The sequence below is a fragment of the Neopsephotus bourkii genome, unplaced genomic scaffold, assembly GCF_033783945.1.
Source record: "Neopsephotus bourkii isolate Nb327-2 ecotype Australia unplaced genomic scaffold, CSIRO-AGI_Nbou_v1 NB_1376, whole genome shotgun sequence".
NCBI lineage: Eukaryota > Metazoa > Chordata > Aves > Psittaciformes > Psittacidae > Neopsephotus > Neopsephotus bourkii.
The window spans coordinates 3,442,022-3,461,606 of record NW_026901855.1 but is presented as its reverse complement, the minus strand read 5'-3'; the positions used below and the strand labels follow the sequence as shown (position 1 = coordinate 3,461,606).

The 19,585-nt window shown below is 45.4% G+C and overlaps 3 protein-coding genes across 6 annotated transcripts; 2 read left to right on the top strand and 1 right to left on the bottom strand.

Annotated features, from left to right (window-relative positions):
* Positions 1-3,079: 3,079 nt before the first annotated feature.
* On the top strand, positions 3,080-4,538 carry NOXRED1 (NADP dependent oxidoreductase domain containing 1; the record flags this gene model as incomplete). The annotated part of the gene is given in 2 exon segments (XM_061367297.1): positions 3,080-3,330; positions 3,935-4,538. Coding segments are annotated over 2 exon segments (546 nt in total), but the record flags the coding sequence as incomplete, so codon positions are not given.
* On the bottom strand, positions 3,958-8,652 carry SAMD15 (sterile alpha motif domain containing 15). 3 transcript variants are annotated; one of them, XM_061367470.1, is made up of 4 exons: positions 8,364-8,652; positions 8,114-8,212; positions 5,422-5,713; positions 3,958-4,769 (listed from the first exon to the last, which is right to left on the bottom strand). In XM_061367470.1, exons 1-3 carry the CDS (start codon positions 8,472-8,474, stop codon positions 5,447-5,449), a joined length of 477 nt encoding a protein of 158 aa, XP_061223454.1. In that variant the 5' UTR covers positions 8,475-8,652; the 3' UTR covers positions 3,958-4,769; positions 5,422-5,446. The 3 variants fall into 3 exon arrangements, with proteins under 3 accessions (XP_061223454.1, XP_061223455.1, XP_061223453.1); XM_061367471.1 differs by lacking the exon at positions 5,422-5,713 and having other exon boundaries at positions 3,961-4,769; positions 8,364-8,651; XM_061367469.1 differs by lacking the exon at positions 3,958-4,769 and having other exon boundaries at positions 5,187-5,713; positions 8,364-8,651.
* A 9-nt stretch (positions 8,653-8,661) lies between these two features.
* Positions 8,662-17,200, top strand: TMED8 (transmembrane p24 trafficking protein family member 8). 2 transcript variants are annotated; one of them, XM_061367467.1, is made up of 6 exons: positions 8,686-8,916; positions 10,149-10,227; positions 12,845-12,974; positions 13,870-14,011; positions 14,262-14,561; positions 15,667-17,200. In XM_061367467.1, the coding sequence occupies exons 1-6, from the start codon at positions 8,826-8,828 to the stop codon at positions 15,882-15,884; spliced, it is 960 nt and encodes a 319-aa protein (XP_061223451.1). In that variant the 5' UTR covers positions 8,686-8,825; the 3' UTR covers positions 15,885-17,200. The 2 variants fall into 2 exon arrangements, with proteins under 2 accessions (XP_061223452.1, XP_061223451.1); XM_061367468.1 differs by lacking the exon at positions 10,149-10,227 and having other exon boundaries at positions 8,662-8,916.
* The last annotated feature ends 2,385 nt before the right edge of the window (positions 17,201-19,585 follow it).

The following is a 19,585-nucleotide window of genomic DNA, read 5'->3' as shown; positions in this document are numbered from 1 at the left end:
TCATACAAGAGATGCTCCAGCCCATTGGTCGTCTTTAGTCATCAGCCCTTTTTCTCTCCAGTATGTCCGTGTCTCTTGTACTGAGAACCCCAGAGCTGGACACACCACTTTGGATTTAGAGGAGAAGAATCACTGTTTTTAACCTGCTGGCACCATTCATCCTAAGGCAACCCAGGATGCTGTTGGCTAGGGTAAGGTTTGCTGCCAGCTCTCCCACATGCCCCAGGCCCAGACACTGCTTGGTTGTAAGAGTTGGAATGGTGATTAGAATGGGATTTGTCAGGGAGCAATGGGAGAAACTGAACATACCCTTGGAGGAATCTGATGAAGCCATAAAGTAAGTCTTGACATCTGTATTCTCTAAACATGGGTCCTGGATGCCCCTCTTGTGATTTGAACAATGATACAGATGTGTAGGAAGATGTATCAGTTCAGCAGCAGGGGAGCTGTGATCTGGCTGTACCTACCGATACCCTAATCGCGTTCTGCAGTTTGCAGGATGCAGTGTGCCCTGAGAACATTGCTAAGTGCTCCCCAGCCGGGGACTGCAAATGGGGCTGCATTTACAGGGACTTTTAACTGTACTTTTTTTCATAGCAATTCAGGTAGAACTCACTAAATGTTTTTCTGCTAAAAATATAGAAGGTATGGAAACTCCCCCCCTTTTTTTCTTTTTTCTTTTTTTTTCAGTTGGGAAGCAGAGGATGCTGTTGTACAAAAGATCATTATTTGCTTGGAAACGTACTGTGTGCCAAATATTTAGCTGTTTGCTTTTTTTTTACCAGTCCTATCCCAGTGTGTTGGAGACATCAACCCTGTTCTTTGGATGCTGGCTAGTTTAACGCCCATTTTAGTTTAGTCCCACCCATTTTTGTGGCTCTTCAAAATTCTCCTTGTCATTTGACAAGAGCCTGGGTGGTGACTGAGGCTCCAGGTTGCTAAATATTAATCCAACAGAGAAAGCATCTCCCGAAATGAATGGCAATACTGAAACAGAGATGGCTCTCTAGTTGTTTCATGGGTGTAGGGTCAGTGGTAGCAGACAAGCTGCTTGCCGGGCTCTGAGTACCCAGCCAGGATAGGAGATCAGCCTGCATCATTACAGCAACTGTTTGCATGCAAACTGTCAACTGCCCCGTAAACTCTTATATAAAACAAGACAAGTGGGGAGAACAGTTCTCCAGGGAGATGCATGAAATAATAAAATCCTCTTTCTAATCATCTCAGGGCAGAGAGGAAGGAGGGATTATTAAATGGCTTTTTATAGATCTTGACTGCTAGCCAGATCCTGAGGCTTGGCTGTTTCAGCCAGAGGCTTTATATCAGCCTGTGTGAACTGAGGCCAGGCAGATGAGCTCTCTGCATGTTCATTACTGGCAGAGAGGCTGCCTGCTCCATGTCATTTTGCCTTTGCCATGGAGGAACAGTGATGGGGAGCAGCCAAAATCCCTCTGAGCTGCTTTGGGCGGGCAGCCAGTGGTCCCAACCTGGGGGTGGTGGTTTGCGTTTCACCTGCATGTGCAGAGCACAGGTAACCATGGTGTGGTGCCTGGAGGTGCTGGTCAGTGACCCGTGCTGGTTCTGTGGGCTCTTGGGTCCCTTTCTCCTTGCTTATTACAGCAGACCTGCAGAAACAGGGCCTTGCATGCTTTTAAACAACCAGTACTCAGCTGATAGGCTGGGCAGATGTTGTGTTCCTCTGTTCCCTCCTGGCACATGTGCTGTCCATCTGCTCTGTCATTCAGACTGTCATCCAGAGCCCCTGTGTACAGCCTTGTCACTGCCATCAGGTAAAACAGACCATAACGTTTCAAAGCCTGGATGTGCTGCCATCATTTGGGACCTCATGGGGTGCAGTTCTTTCTGCCTCTCATGATTTTATTGTGAAATGTCATTGCAGACCTTGTTGGCCTGCACTGGTTGGTCACTTCCCCAAGTCCCTGCTGCTGGAGTCATGGGAACGCTTCAGGGGTTCAGCTTTCTGTTTGTCTAGAAGTTGTAGATTTTTGTGGCTATAAATGTAAAAACATGATCAAAAGCAGTCTCCAGGAGCATCCCCTCTCTTCCCTGGTGCACTTATTTTGGCTGTCTTTGCAGCCCTCTGGAGAGCTGGAGCACCTCCTTTGCTACAGTGCCATTGTAAGGCTGCAGCATCAGTGCCCGGCCAGGAGCATATCCATCCATGAGTGGGGGGTGAAAGGAACAGACTGCACTGCTGTGCAGGCAATGTGCCCCTGTAGTGCCCCAGGTAAAAGCCCTTTTTGCCTAAACTTAATAGCAGTTCTTCTGAGGAGTTGCAGTCAGTGGCTCCCCTGCCTGTAGGGTTCAAAGCTGGGTCTGGGCTGGCGATAATGTTGTTTGTTAGGAGGGCAGTATGTAAGAAAACCCTCCTAGAGGAATCCTGCCACCATACAGCTAAAGCTGGAGTGGGAATAGCGTGCATGGAAGGGGGTATCGTGTACAAGAAGTGAATGGGCAAAATGAAGTAGTATGTATCATCTTCACCAGTTTTTCTGATCAGGATCTCAGGGGTCACTCTTTCAGGAGCACTGCTTTTCATGTACCTGCCACAAGTTGCTGAAGAGCTGCCATTTCTCATTGTGACACAATATTAACTCTGAGCCTAAAGAGGGGAGCAGGAGCTGAGATATGCTTTCTGAGCAAGAACATGGTCCAAAGCCTCTTCCTTCAGGCCCAACTTCTATTTCCATGAATATGTTGTTCCTATTGCTGGGCTACCTCTGACCATCACTATTTCATTGTACACTTTCACATGCACATCTAATTCTTGTGTAGCTGAATGCTCTTAAAGCAGTTACAGTGCTCATCATGCCATGATGGCTGAGTTGCTGAAGACTTTATATGCAGCCTGTAAATGGCTCCTGTTAACTCAGTGAGAATGAGCTAAAGGAAACATAAGCTATCCTGCTTGTTACTATTAATTTCAGCATCCCTCACCTTAAATGATCCTAAACCAGAGGTTTCAAATAAACCAGTTCTGATTGATTGATTGCCAGTGCAATTCTTCACATGAGTGGGAGATGAGAATATCCCTTCACACCTGCGTGCACAGTGGTAACTGACATTTGATTTTGTTTGTCCTGCAGGGAAAGTAGGAGTCAATGCTGAATGGCTGGTGACTGTTTTCTCTGCAGCCCTGAAGAGCAGCATGTGGCAGAGCCTGCCTCACCAGCAGGCACTGAAATTACTCAGTGACCCCCATTTCCCTTAACGCTACCCCGTCTGCACAGAGCACAAAACTTCCTGCCCACAGTTTGTGTGCAAGAGTTTCATCAGCAAAGATTTTCCCTCTTCAGTGACTCAAGAGGAGTAAGTAAAGGGTTGAATGCTGAGGTACTAGTCCAGGCTTCCTCTTTGCTCTGAAGCGTGCTTCCTCCCACAGCTGAAGCATGGGTTGTTGAGTTGAAAGACGCTGAGCTGTTTGTTGCCCTTAGGACCGTATTATGTGCTGGGGAAGATTGCCTTAGGTGATGTATAAGCAGTAAAGGACCTGATCCATGAGCCCGAGTCATTTTGTCCTTGGTTCTTGTTTGGCTGCTTTGTTGTCTGAAGCCAGTGATTGGGGCTGAGGCATTGAATGCAGAAAAAAAATTCCTATGGGAATATGTAGAGAGGGCAGCGCTTACAAGTAAGAACTAACGGTACCTCATGGACTGGACTACTGAGGATGTTAACACTGTTTGAGGGAAAGGATTCCTGCTTGTGCAGGGTTGTTCTAGAGCCATTAGGGTCAGTTTTGCTCTGCATGATACAGTAATGCCTGGAACACTTTAGATTCAAGTATTCAAGTCTGATTGTTTCTCAAAGACCCCAGAAAGAGACTTGTAGTCAGACACTAAATAAAACCATTATTTACCATTAATTAGCAAGCTGCTTCAGACTGCTATTGCCCATAAGCACATCCACTTCCCAGAGCCTTTCCCTGGTTTGACCTGATAGCTGCACGACTGAGAGAGTCTCCCTTTAGCCAGTTGCTGGAAACGAGTAAGCTTGTCCAGAGCCATCTTGCTCTACTATACCGGGCAGCCTTTAGAGACTGGCCTACAAAGCAAGGTGGGCCTATCAGCACCAAGACATCTCTTCCTTCAGCTGCAGCAGAGGGTGGTGTGACATTGGATGAGAGGACTTCATTCTCCATAGCTGCTTCCGACATTTTCTCAGAAAGCCCAGAGGAAACAACTATTATTCTAAACCCTCATAAACTCTAACAAAGCCTAGATCAGAAAGCATTGCTGAGATCTCATCCCAGCCTCCTCCCAGGACTGAGGGATGCAAGAGCCAGCACTCTTCACTCTTAGTGTCTCCAGCCAAATACCCAATGTACACATTTGCTTCTACAAGTTTCACCCTTTAGGCTGCTCAGCAGACTTGTTTCTCTCTAACTGTCCGAGTCTTGCCTTATTTTGGTCTGAATTTGCTTATTACCTAGCCATCTTGGCGTACAAACTGCTTCCATTTCACTGGGTTTCTGTTGCAGTTTCACTAGAAAGCTGAAATGCAAAACCAAATTACAGTTATTCTGTAGTGGCTACAGAATCAGGGTGCAAAGAACTAAACAGGAGTGGGGCTGGTCTCTTTTTTTTTTTTTCTTTTCAATTTATTTTTCCATGGGGGATCTTGAGGCAGCCATTGATGCGAGACAATAACAATGATGTAGTCTTTCTGCTGAGACAGGCTTTCATCAGCACTTATTCATACTTCCTTGCTGGTGATAATGTGCTCCACCATCACAGACTGAATGATATTTCCTTCAAGAAAAAAAAGGTAACTGGATATTCTGTACAGATGCACCCAGGACAAAGCACTTTTTATTCCCTAAATCCGCTAGTTCAGCTTACAGTATTCTCTTATACTTGCCATCATCTATCATGTGTTTCAGTACAGTTTACTATGATAAACCACTGACTGGTTTTGCCTCACAGGAAATAATTTCTGCAGTGAGGCCAGGGATTAGTTACTTATGTTGTAAGTAAGCCCCTCACTTAATTACAGTTACTGACAGCAGCTGTCACCACACCTGTATACCAGTTATTGTGTGTGCTGTCTTACATCTGGGCTTTAAAGTGAGCCCTGTTGGCAGACACTAAAGCCTGGGAGCTGCCAGGAAGTTGCTATCCATCACTGGTAACTAAAATATGTCTATGATATTTTTTGTCTTTTTAATCAACTCTGAAGCAGAACTGAAAGACAGACAGTGGTACAGACTGGTTTACAGATTCTGCTTCACTTAGTCCTGGAAGCAAACAAAAGATTGCAGAAAAGAGCTAATGTAGGGATGTGCTTGCTGTCATCAAAATGCTAAGAGCTGCAATTGCCTTTTCTACAGTCACGAGAAGGTAGAACTATACTTCCTTGGACAAAATTCCAGATAATTCTGGTGTATTCTGCTGGGCTTCTTACAAGGGTGCAAGTGCAGTGTGAGTCTCTAATCCTGCCTCTGGGTGCCCTGTGATGCAGGGAGGGCATCTGTTTCTACCCCAGTCTGGGCTTGTTGCAAAGGAGGAACTGTAGTATAGGGCTCTAGTCCTGCTTCTTTGATAAACTGTGAGAAAGTGAGGGCATCTGCTTTCTTTCCTGATGAGGACTTTCGCTCCAGAAAAAGACCCATGTTGTCTCTGTATGGGAGGGCAATGGATCTGCTGAAGGCAGGCTCCTCAGTCCCTAGCAGCTCTCGTACATGTTGTGAAATCTCCTGAAATACAAGACAAAATACCAGAAATCCTCATTTCACAGGAGAACAGCTAATACCATTCATTCTGTATCAGAGCAGCAAGAACAAGAATGGAATTTCTGATTTTTGGAACAATTTCACACTTAAGGTTGCAACTCAAGAGGGATCTGAACCCATAAGCCCTGTGATATTGTAAAGCAAAGCAGATTTCTCCAGATTTACTGTGGGGAATGGCATTGCAGCTGGCCTCTTCATGGCACATACAGCTCTGCTTTCCTCTTTGCACTTGCATAACAAACAAGTTATGGGTGAATGAGCTGGAGTCTATTCTGTGTAACACAAAACCACTGCTGTTTGCTAAGTTATACTGTCAACAACAGAGTTTACGCAGAAGAGCTGTAAAAACTAATTAAGCCAATAAGCCAATAAGCCATACTGCTCAGTAAGAAAATGACAGGTGACTGAGCTGCCTGAGACAGCTGCACCCAGAACTGTCAGTGAACAGAACCCTGCCATCATTTTTGAAGTCACTTCTGTGAACGTAACCTTCAACCGAAGCCTTGAAATACAATTTACAAGTTTTTACTAATCTTTCACAGCTTTTGGTCAAAACTTTTCCCCAGCTTTGGTGTGACTCTGAAGAGCAGTACCCTACTTTGTGTGACACCAATAGAATACCAGATCAGCATCTTCAGTGGTCTCGATATTTAAAATATCAGTAGAGTGGAATGAAAACCAGCAGTAAGTTCACTTGCCCATGCTGCACAGCCTCCACATAATTCACTGTGCAGCTCTCTACCAAACTGCCATTTCCCCTAATTGCAAAAATTTTCTATCTCACTAAGCTGATGCTATCACATTAATTTCTATAGTAACTATCTTGGTTTCAACTGATTATAGACTTCCAATGATATTTCTTGTTGGCTTATGTGCTCAGGGTTATGGCCTTAACTTTGCACCTGCTCTAGTACACACTTCTGGAAAGACCCACAGGGCCACAACCTACTCAGAGCTCTGCATGCTTGGATTCTATCAAAGTTCTCTAAAACATTAAGAACCATCAGGAAAGGGCATGATCTTCAGGAACATCCAAGTTCCATTGTAGTCTGTAAGATGTTCGCAATTCACTTGAAAGCTTTGGAAAACATCACAGAGAGTCTCATTCCCAAGCTTGCTGCAGTATTCTAGCCCTGTGGAATTACAGTTTCTACACGAGGAAGAATGGGTTACAGCTGATATCCCTAACCCATAGTTTAGTGTTTCTCAGCAGTTAAATTACCACCATGCATAATCCCTCTATCCCAAATTCAGGCTGAGGCTTTCAAAGCCTATAAAATTATTGCTATCTTTGGTAAGTACAAATGACTAAAAAAGGCTGTCTCTGCTTGTACTAGAAATGCTCTCAAAGGGCTCCTGTCTGAAAAAATAAGGATTAAAATCTGATGCCTTCTGCTCTAACCAACAAAGTCATGTCAATAGGAAAGGTTTTTGGTGGCATATTTCGTTTCAAACAGTTGATTGTGCAGCCAGACAGAACCATGGGGAAATAGCTTTTTGGTGCTCTAGAATAAAACTCATAGTGTTCATACTATAGTCATTGAAGCATAAAGATTTTTCTTCCTTCCTGGTTATTTGAACTTTTACCTTGTGTCCTCTTGTGTTGGGAAAGCAACTTTAAATTATGATGTGAAAAAAAGGCTTTGGGTCTGTAAATGGAGACCTGAGTCCATCTGTGGTTTCCAGTAGGGATGGGAAGGAGGGTAGTGAAATTTAAGTCAACTTTCTTATTTTCTGAACTTTCAGGAAGCTGTAGCCCCAAACTTCAGTGTACCAGTTAGCTTAACTATGAGTGTTTGTTAAATGAAAGATGTAGGTTTGAGAGGAAAATGACAATTACATGTTTATAAAACAAGAAAGAGACAGATGCTGTTTGTGGTCAGTGAAGTGTAAAACAAGGAAGTAATAACATGTTGCCCTTCTGCTGCTTGTGATTAGTGGCTGAATTGCTGCAGGTTAAATCTGACTAGATTTTTTAAAGTTCTACAAGTAAGTGGGAAAATACTGAAAAAACAGTTAATTCTGGGGGATATCCAAGCAAGGCATATGCATCTGGCTATGCAACTTCATGAGGCAAGAAGAGCAACATAGGCTTAACAAAAGGCCAAGCACTTCTGATGCACTTTAGGTGTCCCAGAGAGGAAGCCCGCAATCTCCAGCCAGCTAAGGATTTATATCTTAAAAGACTCAAGGGATATAAGTGCTTGGGTGAACGAATTTGGTTGTCCAGTTTCAGGCTCCCTCTCTGAATAAGCCATTTGCCTCGGTGGCCAGGCTGTGGCCTAGCTGGCTTGCAAGCATAAAGGGTCAGAGCTGGGATCTGAGGGGCTGAGGAGGGGGCTCCGGGACCCGCGCCGCCCACACCTGCATGTGGCTGAAGTCCTTGACACCTATGGCCGGAAGGTTGGAGCAGTTCACGAGGATGAGTCGGCGGCCGGTGATGCCGTTGGCCCTGAAGCACTCCTGAGCAAGAAAGCGGAGGGGAAGGCGGATGGGCCCGGGTCGCCCTCGGCCACTCCCGGCCCTCCGTCAGCGCTCACACACGCTCACGTACACACAGAGTTCAGGGCCACCAGTTCAGGCGGGAGCTTCCCTCCCGGGCCGGACCCCGCACCTCGTACTGGGGGAAGCCGAGCTGCACCACCCACTGGGCCACTTCCTCGGTGCTCCACGCCAGGAAGGGGCATGCGGACTCCGGCCCCGCCGTCCCCAGTCTCTGTTCCATCAGCGCTATCCCTAGGCCGCCAAGGTAAAGCGTCCTTCCGGGGCCCTGTTCCCATGGCAACCGCGACTTCCTGGAGGTAACCCCTTGTTCCCTCCCGACCCCCCTCCACGCGGTCAGCCTCTGTCACGCTGGCTCTGCGGAACTAGATTTTGATTGGTTGCGTTGTTGAGGGGGGAGGCAGAGGCACCACCTACTGTCAGGCTCACGTGCGCCCACTCGGCTTCGGTTGGCTTCTCTTGCTCGGGTGTTTCCGCTGTCGGTGGCAGCACTTCGGCTTCACTCGGCACTTTCCGCCGCGGCTGGCTGTCGCCTTCGGCCCCGCGCGCGCCGGCAGGCTGCTCAGCCCTGCCCATGTCGGACGTGCTGGCTGCCGCCGCCGGCTACCGCTTCGAGCCCCTGGCTGCTGGGGCGCCGGATGGATCCGCTTCGCAGGGCCTCTCAGGTACGGGCTCGGTAGTGGGGGCAGCAGCCGGGCTGGCGGCGGGCGGCTTCCCGCTTGCGCGCTGCCCTGGCTGGGTCGAGAGCTTGCAGCCCGGCCGCGGTCCCTGAGGAGGAGCATCCCCCTCCCCGGCGGCGGGGTGGGCTGGGCTGAGCCGCCCGAGGGGGCGCCGGGCAGTGCCTGCGGGGCTGCGGGCCCGGGGACACGTATTTTAGCCGTTGAGAACCCCGTGAGCTTCCGTGATGGGTGTCCTCCTTTCTGCCAGAGAAGCCGTATTTCCACAGTGGTAGTTTGCTCCCGTGAAAACAAGGTACCTCTGGCGAAGAGCAGCATCGGGAGTTAGTCCTTGGCTAGCATTTGCTGTACCGGATGGGTTGGCTGCTGTGGTGCCTTCTGTCTCTGGTACCCGCGTTTGCGGGGACTCCGGCCCCGCTGTAAACGGGGTGCTGGGCTCGCCTGCTGCTCCAGCTCCCGAAACTACAGCAGCGGTTCCCGGTGTTTCTTCCCGGCAGTGGAACGAGCGAGCGCTGATGGAGGTTTATTAGGGACACGATGCTTTCCCTTGTGAAAGAAGCCCCATTTAGCCGGAAGCCGGATGATCTCTGCTGGGGGCTTGGTGCTGTGGGCTGGAGGTGCCACCCAGCTCCAGACTGACTCTTCCAAACGGCCAGCAGCTGCAAAAGCTGGAACTTGTCCGTGCCCAGTTCGCTGCCTTAAAGCGACCATACAGAGGGGCACTGAAGCATGTACCGCAGTTGCATGGGGACAGAGCTTTCCCAGAGATCAGGAGACTCAGGGGAGACCTAGAGTCATCTTTATAGACAGTCCTTTTAGCAGTGACCTAGGAATTTCCATCCCGTCAGTGCCCTGTGGGAACCACGGCATGATTTTTTTCCAGAGCTTTATCAGCACGGTTTTACATGATGAAATTTGGCCTTGTTCTGTCCTTATAAAGCGAGGACTGGAGGTTCCTGAGCTTCTGAGAGTGGTTCTGCATGAAAAACATGCATGTTTTTTTGTTCTTCCTTTCTTGGGGTTGAGGCAATTAAAAATCTTTGTTAGACAAGGTGATAGATATAGCTCAACATGGAAAAACTGGTTGGCATAGCTCTTCATTCCACAGCCGTGTGACCTTGTCAACATTTGACTGCTGGCTGTGATTTTTTTCATCTTATCTGTGTATTCTTGAGACCAAAATTTGTTTCACCTTCTCTCCATATATTGTTTGTTGTTAGAAAATGAAGACTTAGCCCAAAAGACAGAGCCTGCAGATCAGCTGATTGATTCTTTGGAGTCCAGTACTTTGCAGAGCAGGTAGGAAGATCTTCTTGTGTATTGTGGCCCACATGTGTGGCAGTCTGCTTCACCCCTGTGACCTGCTCCATGTGGCCATTGATTCTGTGTAGGTGAAGAGAGGGGACTGGAGACTGAATTGTCTGCTTTGGGACAGCATATACCAGAATCAGTATAGGAGAGACTATTCTGACAGGCTTAAGGTTGTTTTAAAACTTACAAAATTATGTTTAATAAATGGCTCAGCTGTTCAAATCATGGAATCATTCAGCTTAGAAGGAGCCTTGCAGTCCATTTTAAGAGCTAATAAACTTTCAGCAGGAAATTTTCTCTACTTTGAAGGATTCCTTAATAATTAGGCATTCGCACTGTTTATAATTCTGGTGGGAGCTCAGCAAGAAAACACTTTTTACTGTTTTCTTGTCAATGTTTTGGGTTTTTTTTTTTCTTCATTCTGTTTTCTGTGTCACACCTTCATTAATGCAGCTGATCAACCCTGTTATCAGATGTTTGTCTTGTTGCTATGTGTTTGGCTTGTGGTGTTTGTGACTGAGCAATTGCACTGGTTACAAACACTAATACTATATGCAGTGCAGTTTCGTTTGCCATCATACATTTGTTGCACAGGATACAATTTCATAAATGATTTAATTGAATCACACAGATAAACCACAACCACACTGAAAAAGAGGGCAGGGGGGGAATCCAGAACAAACCCCCCACCACCACCATCAAACCCCCCTTCTTGCTAAAATAGCAGTTTGATGCATGTTGGTTTGATGTTAATGGCGTCTGCATGAGCCTTCTTGACTCCAAATGTGTTTTTCCATCTCTTTATTATGTCCTTGAGTTTTCTTCAAAGAGACTGTGAGTCTCTGTTTTCTTCAATACAGACTGTGAGTGACATGGCCACAGTAGGTACTGGATACTTGTAGATGTACCTGATAAATTTGTCTAACTTAATCCCCATTGAAAAGAATGGGGGTTGTCCAGAAATGTGAGTTTTTTGAAAAGGAATCAGCTGAACCCTGTCTTTGTAAACTGCTTATAAAACTTGTGTAGCTCTTGCTAAAGTTTCAGTGAATGCCTTGGGCTTTAGTGGTGTCTGGAAGAAAAAATTCCCAATGTGTTAGCTCCTGTGTTGATGGAGAGAGAGCCTTCTGAGCAATCAACATTTTGCCTGGACTCGGAGAGAAATTGTTAGAGATCACTGTGAGAGTTCTTCCTTTAAAAAATTGTCCCTTACAAGTGTCCCTTCTTATATTGTTCATCTGCTGCCATTTTGTGTATCGTGGTATTCAGCTCATTTGAATTGCTCTTGCAGACCTTCTGGTCTATCATTCCATTCCCAGGAAAGTTTATCATACTGTTCAGAGAATTTAAGTAAGAAATGGCTTTATTTCTGGATAAAATCTCTATCCTCATATGATTAAAGATTTGGAAACAAAAGCCACATTTGACCTGTACTAGCCTTCTTTAAGGATGCAGGAAAGAACATGTCTGGGTTGAGCTGTGTATGGGTTTTTTTTTGTTGTTGTTGTTTTTGGTGGGGTTTTTTTGTTTGTTTGTTTGTTTTTAAATTATTCCATGCTATACCGAGAGCCTAATCCCTTGCTAATGAGAATTTCTCATTTCTGAAAAGAGACATTTGAGGAAATGCACATATTTTCTCTTAGTAGTGTTCTCATGTTTCTGATACTTTAGTCCAATGCAGTTGACATTGGCTTTATAGTGCTGTGAGAAGGCTTTGCTTTTCGAAAGGACAACTGTTCCTATTCTTCCTAAAGACGAGGTTGCTTCTCATGGAAGTTTCATGCTGAGAGTATGTTAGAAGAGACTCTTCTGGCTTCCATCTGAGTTCAGCTGGGATGATAACTCTTTCCAGCTATAGACAATATGCAGCATTCTTTAATGTAATTTAGAAGAAAACCCTCAGCAGAGAATATATTTCAAAAATGTTTGCTTTCTTGCTCATTCTCTTCCTGCTACATACCTTTCTTTTTGTTTTAACATGCCCATTTCTTTGTGTCACAGTGCAGTACTTGGACCTCTTTGCTATTACTGTGCTGCTGCTCTGTGTCTCATGGCTTGCTTCTCTGCGCAGCATATTCGAATAGGACAGAGAGACACCTGGGTGTTCCCTGTCTCCCTGGAGATTGGTAATAGGAAAGACATAATGGGCCACTAAAACGGAAGGCGTTTTCAGGATGGCTGTCAAAACCGTTCTGAATCTTCACTGCTCCAGTTGACCTCTGATAGGGTATGCAGGTATCATGTAGTAGCTAGCATAAACAAAGTTGTCTCTTCTTGAGCAGAAAGTTGCTACTGTTTTCTGTACTTGCTACAGTGTTGGTGAGCTGGCATGTTGTGTGGTGAGTACAGGGCGTTACTGCTGCCTAAAGGATGGTAAATACAAAGTATCTCACTGAAGTTGTTCCCTCTGGCTCACATGGAAGATAGCCACCTAGAGATGAGGGCAGAACTTGGGTAAAAAGGGTTCTGTGTGCAGATGGCAGGTGCTCACCACAGAAGCTTGTTCCCTTCAGTCTATTTAAATTTGAGTTCTACGGCAGAGAGATTCCTCTGCTGGCTGTGTCCTGGGTGCAAGTGCTGAATTGTAGTACTCTTCATCTGAAAGGTCACAGGCTGGGTTGCCTGTGAATGCGGGCACGACAGAGGATTCCAAGGAAGGAGCTGGCACTTTGGAGGACAGGGAAGTGTCTGAACTGAAAGAGAAGCTGCCTGATGAAATCCAGTCCCTCAAAAAGGTAGGTGTGTGTTTCTTATGTCTGAAAGCAAGGACAGAGGTGCAGCAATAGTTCTTCCACCCTACTGCTATCTTATGGCTATGGGATTGAGGCTTTAAAGGTTAAGACAAAAGTAGTAGTATAACACAGATTCAGTCTGATTTGCAAAATCCTTCTTCTGTCTTTGGCTAGTCCTCACTTCCTTGCAGTTTTGGCTTGCTAAGGCTTCAAGGTGATTCTCACTTTTTGCCTCTCATTTGGGGCTTCTGGGAATTTCCTTCTTGCAGATTCCTGGAAGAAGGAGCTGAAAGTGACTGCTGTCTTTTGTTTCATGTAGTCAGCAGCCAGTTTGTTTGTGTTACAGATACAGCTGGGAAAACCCACACAAGTAGCACCCAGCTCAGGAGCTGTGAGTTTGCATATATGAGGAAAGAGGGCTGGCCCTAGTCAACCAGATTCACTTTTAACTAGTATGCAACAAAGGACAGCTTGACTGTAGCTGTAGTATGGATGCACATGGAGCTGAAAGGCTTTCCCCGGAAAAACTGTGTCTTAGGAAATTTTTCTAAGTGTCGTAATCTGCAAAGCTCCTGCTTTGTTGAGAGGTGACAGTTAACTCTGAGGCAGGTGCAACGATGTGCCTGCCCAGGGACTCACAGGGAGGCCTAGGGGTGTGTGATTTGTGAGACTGACACACCATGTGACTTCAAAGTTCATGGCTTTGATGCTGTGGGGGGAAAAAAGGCAGAGAGGTGTCTTGGAGCTAGATAGTTCTTTTTAACTAATAGAAGTTTCTGCAGGGTCTGACTTGGCTTCAGAAAGATGCCTAAATTACTAATATGTTGTTTTAAATCCAGCTAGGGACTTTCTTACCATGATGGTCTTTGTGACTGTGTTTCTTATGTGCTTTGTGCAGGAAGCTGTTGTTCGAATGACCAACTACCATGTACCTCAAGGAGCAGGAGATATAGTCATGATTCAGTCAGATCACACTGGTGCTGTGGATATCCTTTCAGCTGAGCTGGAGACTGCAGGTCTCCTTGGTGAACAGAGGAAAGGTGAGTCATGAAAAGACTTTTAAAGTGCCTGTCCTGCCTAGAGAAGAGCAGAGGCTATCCTTGAGACACTGCTAATTCCTGCTGGAAATTTGGGCTCTTGGATAGTGAGTAAGAAAGCTTCATGTCCAGGGTTTATGGGGGTAGGGTCTAGAGTGCAAAAGCCTTATTGGAAATAGCTTCAGTGTTTTCAGGTAACAGTTTGTCAGTAGTGAAAAATCAGGTGAGCCCACGATCTTTTCCCTTGTCTCAGCTCAGCCTCCCCCTCTGGCTCCACCCACCATGTGGACCACTGAGAAGACGAAGGAATTCAAAGCCAAGGTGGGAAGGGAGAAGAATGGCCGGATGGTGGTGAAGCGAGGCGAGGTGGTGACAGTCCGTGTGCCAACCCATCCTCATGGGAAATGCATTTGCTGGGAGTTTGCTACAGATGACTACGACATTGGTTTTGGAGTCTACTTTGACTGGACCACAGTTACTAGCACTGCCATTACTGTTCAGGTCAGCGAATCCAGTGATGAGGAGGATGAAGAGGAGGAGGAGGAAAACGAAGGTTAGTGCAGAGCTTATAAGGGTTAATTTGTGGTTCTTGTTGATATGCTGCTGAGACTGTCAGATGTTGTAATTTCCATCTACTTTGTTTACTCAGCCCATTTGTTATCTCTGCAGCCTTTTGTGTTCTTGGTTAGGCTGTGATGAGAAAGCACTTAGCCCTTCCTGCTTCAGTGTATGTCAGTGGCTGTTCTTTCCCAAGAGCATTCTTAAAATTGAACAAATTGAAAAATAAGATCAGAATTCACTTGTTCAACTTGTAGCTAATAAAAAGATCAGGGTCTCAAATTTTAACTTGGCCGGTTTTCTTAACCTCTCAGGCTGAGAAATTTCTGGTGGTGAGTAGTCAAAAAGGTTTTGTTTCTGGGCTTTTTGGTTAGTTGTTTTGTTCTAGGGGTGTTTTGGGGTTTTGGTGGTGGTTGTTTTGTTGTTCTGGTTTTTTGTTTGGTTAAGTTTTTTGTTGTGGGTTGTTTGTTTTTCTTCCCCCACTACATCAGTAGCTGCCGCTGACTGCATTTTAGAGGATTGCTGTCTGTGTCTTTGTACTTGTGAAACACACAGTGATGTTGCCTGTTCTGTGGCTTCAGTGTATGTGTGACCAGAGCAGCTGGGGAGTTGGTGTCTGAAATTAATTTTGCAGATTTTCCAATAAGGGCTAAGTTTCTGTATGAGGAATCCTCTTGGAAAAGTGACTGAAGATATAAACACAGTGAGGTTATAGCTAAGAGCTTTCCTGCCTTTCTTTTGCTTCAAGTCTGTATCGCTGCTCCAGTACTGTGCATATAAAGTAAGGTGTCTAAAAGATAAGTCCAGGGAGAGGAGACCAGGCTGGCAGGCAAGTGGATGCTGTCCCATCTATATTCCAAAGAGAACTGGTTCTTGGCATGTCCTTTGTCATGGTAAGGAAAGCTGGACTTTGTGGGTATGACTTGCAGAAAGGTCAGAGCAGACACTGGGTAATACTGTCACAGTTAGCCAGCCATATACTTGCATGCCTCTGCTGTATTCTTGTCTTGATCTTTTCTGGACAACCTAGTAGCTTAACTGGCTCTGGCTTGCTTACTTGTCTCCTCTCCCATTCTACTTATCTCCTCTCTCCCATTTAGGACTCGCCCCTGTTGGTGATGTGGAAAGAGGCTCCAAAAGCTATCTGCGGAACCGCTACGGAGAGATCATGCCAGTATATCGGAGGAACAGCCATCGGGAGGTGCAGGCAGGCAGCCACGAGTACCCAGGCGAGGGCATCTACCTGCTGAAATTTGACAACTCATACTCTCTCCTCCGCAATAAGACTCTGTTCTTTCATGTCTATTACACTAGCTGAACTAAAGGGAAGGGCAGGGACGGCAGGCAGGTAATGGTGAATGTAGCAGGCTGCCACCCAACCCTGGTACTGCCTCATGGGCACTGCTGTGTGACGGAACCAAGGCACAGTTCTGCCGGCTCTTCTTCGGACACTAACTGGTTTCTCCCCACACCCTCCTTCCCTTCTGTCCCAGTGGTGAAAGGTAGCTGTGTGTGCCTGGTTGTCCACAGGCAGCTGCTCTTTCTGTAAAACTTTGGGAGATCTGCTCTGTGCAGGCATTGGGCTGGGCCTTCATGTCACAGCTGGTAAATGCCCAGAGGCCAAGTTCAGGTGGTCATGGTTTTGATCTGTTGCACTGGTACAAAACGAAGTGAAAATATTTTTGATCCATTACTATTTTGTGACTAACTTTTCCAACTTTCCTGCTGTATCTGCATCACTAGAGGGTGGCTGTCAGTTGCAGTGAGCCAAAAGCACAGCTGGCTTGTCACCTAGCCACCTAGATGTCATCACCTACCACCACTACGGTCACCAGCACCTAGTGCTTCCTCCACTCGTGCGGGTGGGGGCGCAGCTGGCTAGCGGAAGCCCCTGCTGCAGTGGCTTGGCCATGCTACAACAGGCAGCCCCGGACAGCAGTCACAGCACGTGTTCAAACAGGGATGGGAGAGAGGGTGCACTCCTACAAGTCCATAAGAAGGTTTCCCTACAGATTAAGAATTGGATGTTACACCTGTTGATAGCAGCGGTATGCGGATGATTAAAACTTCAGTGACCGCCAAAAGTTTTTCTGTAATCCAGATGCGAAGGAGAAGAAATTACTGCTGTGCTGGGTAAATATGAGAAGGTTGGAGTGCAGCCAAAAAATAGGGAGTATTTCACAGTAGCAGCATGTTGGTTCACTGGCATTGCTGCCAGCTGGATAATACTGTACGTAGCAAGGAAAAAAGGCTCCCCAGAGAATTGTAGCTTGTCTGCTGCTATTGCTGTTGCAAAGGTATTGTTAAAGAATAATATCTCTGCTCAGAAACTTGAAAGATATGGGATTTAAACAATCCTTTCTGTGTACCAGAATCAGCAAGGCCATTGCTAACCCTGATTATGTGGTAAAGGGTGGAGTTCCTTGGCATGTTTTTGTGGCTAGTGGTGGCACTGGTGATCACCTTCTGCTCAAATACTGGCAGAGTTGAACAAGGATTAAGTTAATCCTTCAGAGATGAATTTTAAATCATGTTTATCTGTAACTTGTTTATTTTAATACTTTTAAATTGAAATCATTCTCTTTTCTAAGAATACTGCTATATTTACATCTTTTGATACCTCTGCAGAGATACAAAATATTCCAGTAGAATTGTGAGTTTTAAATCCTCCAGGTAAAGCACCCTTACTTGTTCCTTCTATTGAGAGGAATGATGGACAAACTGATTTTGGGTAGTTAAAGCCAAAGACTTCACTCTCTTAGGAGGGATGCATATTTCTTATTAAGGATATATTGTAATGCTGTGCAATTTGCTCAATATTCAAGCTCTTCTTTTAACTATCTCTGTTTACTTATTCCCTGCCATGGAGCAATTTAGTAGGTCAAAATGGTAAGAGAGAGATTAGTCAGTCTACAGTAGAGCAGCCCACGCTGGGAGCAGGAGGAGTGGAAATGCAAAGAACGCTGGTTGCAGCACAGTGGTTTTTGGGATGAGCAGGCAGGGAGCAGAGTTGGTCAGTGTAAAGAGCAGAGCTGTTGCTGCTTTGGGCTCTGAAAAACCAAGTGCACTCAGTGAAGGGGAACTGCGAAGCTGCCTTATTCAAGTGGGGCAGCCACAGGGCAACCTTGCAGAGAGGCAGAACAGTATCAGTATACAGAGCTTCTTATCTGTCAGAGTAAGATGCTCTTTCATTTAGCAGCTTGGGGAGGACTATTCCTGCCTTTAGCCTTTCCTGGGGGACATGAAGGACCATCCTGTGGCCTCTGTACAGCACTTGGATCAGGCCTGAGCAATGTGGGTAAAGTGCTGTCTTTTTTCTTTTTTTTTTTAATAGTATTTGTCTATCAAGTTCCTAGACACTAAGCAGAGTAAGATAGGAAAGACCCTTCTGTCTGACCACACTGTCAGCACTGCTCCACTCAACAACTGCCTTTGGTCCTTTGCTGGGAGTTCCACAGAACCCTGCGTGCACTGCGGGTTAGTGTATGATGCACTGTCTGGCACCTACTCCACTTTATATTTAGGATTTATTTACAATGAAGTCAATTATCGATACTCAGTTGCACAGCTTATTGCAGGCTAGTGGGTTATCTCCACTAAAAAACTGTTTCCCTTACAGCAAGGCCTTCCTGTTTCTAATTTGCAGCTACTTCCCCCTCCTCTCTGTGTGTTGCTCACATTAAGGTTTGAAGTACATTTTGTCATGCTGCAAGAAGTATGGCCTGCCTCACAACCAATTTTGATCCCTCACTGGCACAGAAATAGTATGTGCTAGTTTTCAAGCCATTAGTGGTTTTAGTTTAGATGAATTGCACTGCAGATGGCAGTCCTATTGCTCAGTTCTAGCTTTCTGAAGCGTGGACCAACCTATAAGGAGGCTCAGGTCACTTGTTAAGAACTGTGCCCATCTCCTTGTTTCAATGACTTAAGACCACTTAAGCACTGAATATGGTTTGTCATCCCAACCAGCATGTGCCTGGACTGCAAATGCAGTGTGCCCATAGATAGGCCTGCTGTGGTGGCACCAAAAGCATTTGGTGTGTTACTCACACCAGAAACTTAAGTTTCCTAGAAGTATCTGCTATCTCTTATGAACATAAGATAGTTTTAGGCACAGAGTATTTCATCTGCAGGAAACAGGAACTTCACAGTTGTACAGAATAATTCTTCTTTTTGCTTATGCTTTTTTAATTTCTGCATTACATGAGTATGTTGTTTCTCAGGTATTCAGATAGTATCCATTACACAAGTGACAACTTCTCTTTGGAAGGGTCTATAGTCTTCATTAATTTCTGATAAATCCAATAGCTTGTCTGTGTGGCTAGTGATTAATAGCAGCCATTCCCATTCAAAATCAAATCCATTGTTGGTTCAGACAAGCAACCTTATTTTTCATGCCTTCATTTTTTGCTTGGTGGATCTCCTGGATTTGTATCCAACCCTGCTATCTGGCTGAGGCAGTGATGGAAACCCTTCTATTCACAGGCTTTTGGAACTAGACTTTGGGTCTAGAAAGAAAAATCAATTAAAAAGGGAGTTGCAATTCAGAGAGGAAAATTAATCCTTGAGAAGGGAAAATTCCTTCCTTGTTTCCATGGAAAGAAGATGTCAGGTTTTAAAAATGTGTTTCTTCTCCCTGTGTATTGTCGAGAAATCAAAAAAGTTAAGGAAGAAGCTTCTTTGCATTTTGGGTTTGCTTTTGTGAAAGCACAGAATTGTTTTCCATTTTGTTTTGAGTATAATTTAGATCTGGAAATAAGGTCTACGTGTTCAGCCAGGGATATGCCAGTCATGTAGTGCAGGACTTGCATAAAAAATAGATTGTATAATTGTTCATTTAACAATGGGTACAATCTGTTGAGCATTTTTTTATGCCAGAGTTCATAAGATCTCCATTGTTGTTGGTTTTATGTGATCTTTGGGTTTTTTGGGGGGTTTGGTTTTTTTTGGTTTTGTTTGTTTGTTTGTTTGTTTGTTTTTGTTTGTTTGTTTGTTTTTCCTTTAAGTGTAATGTAGGAG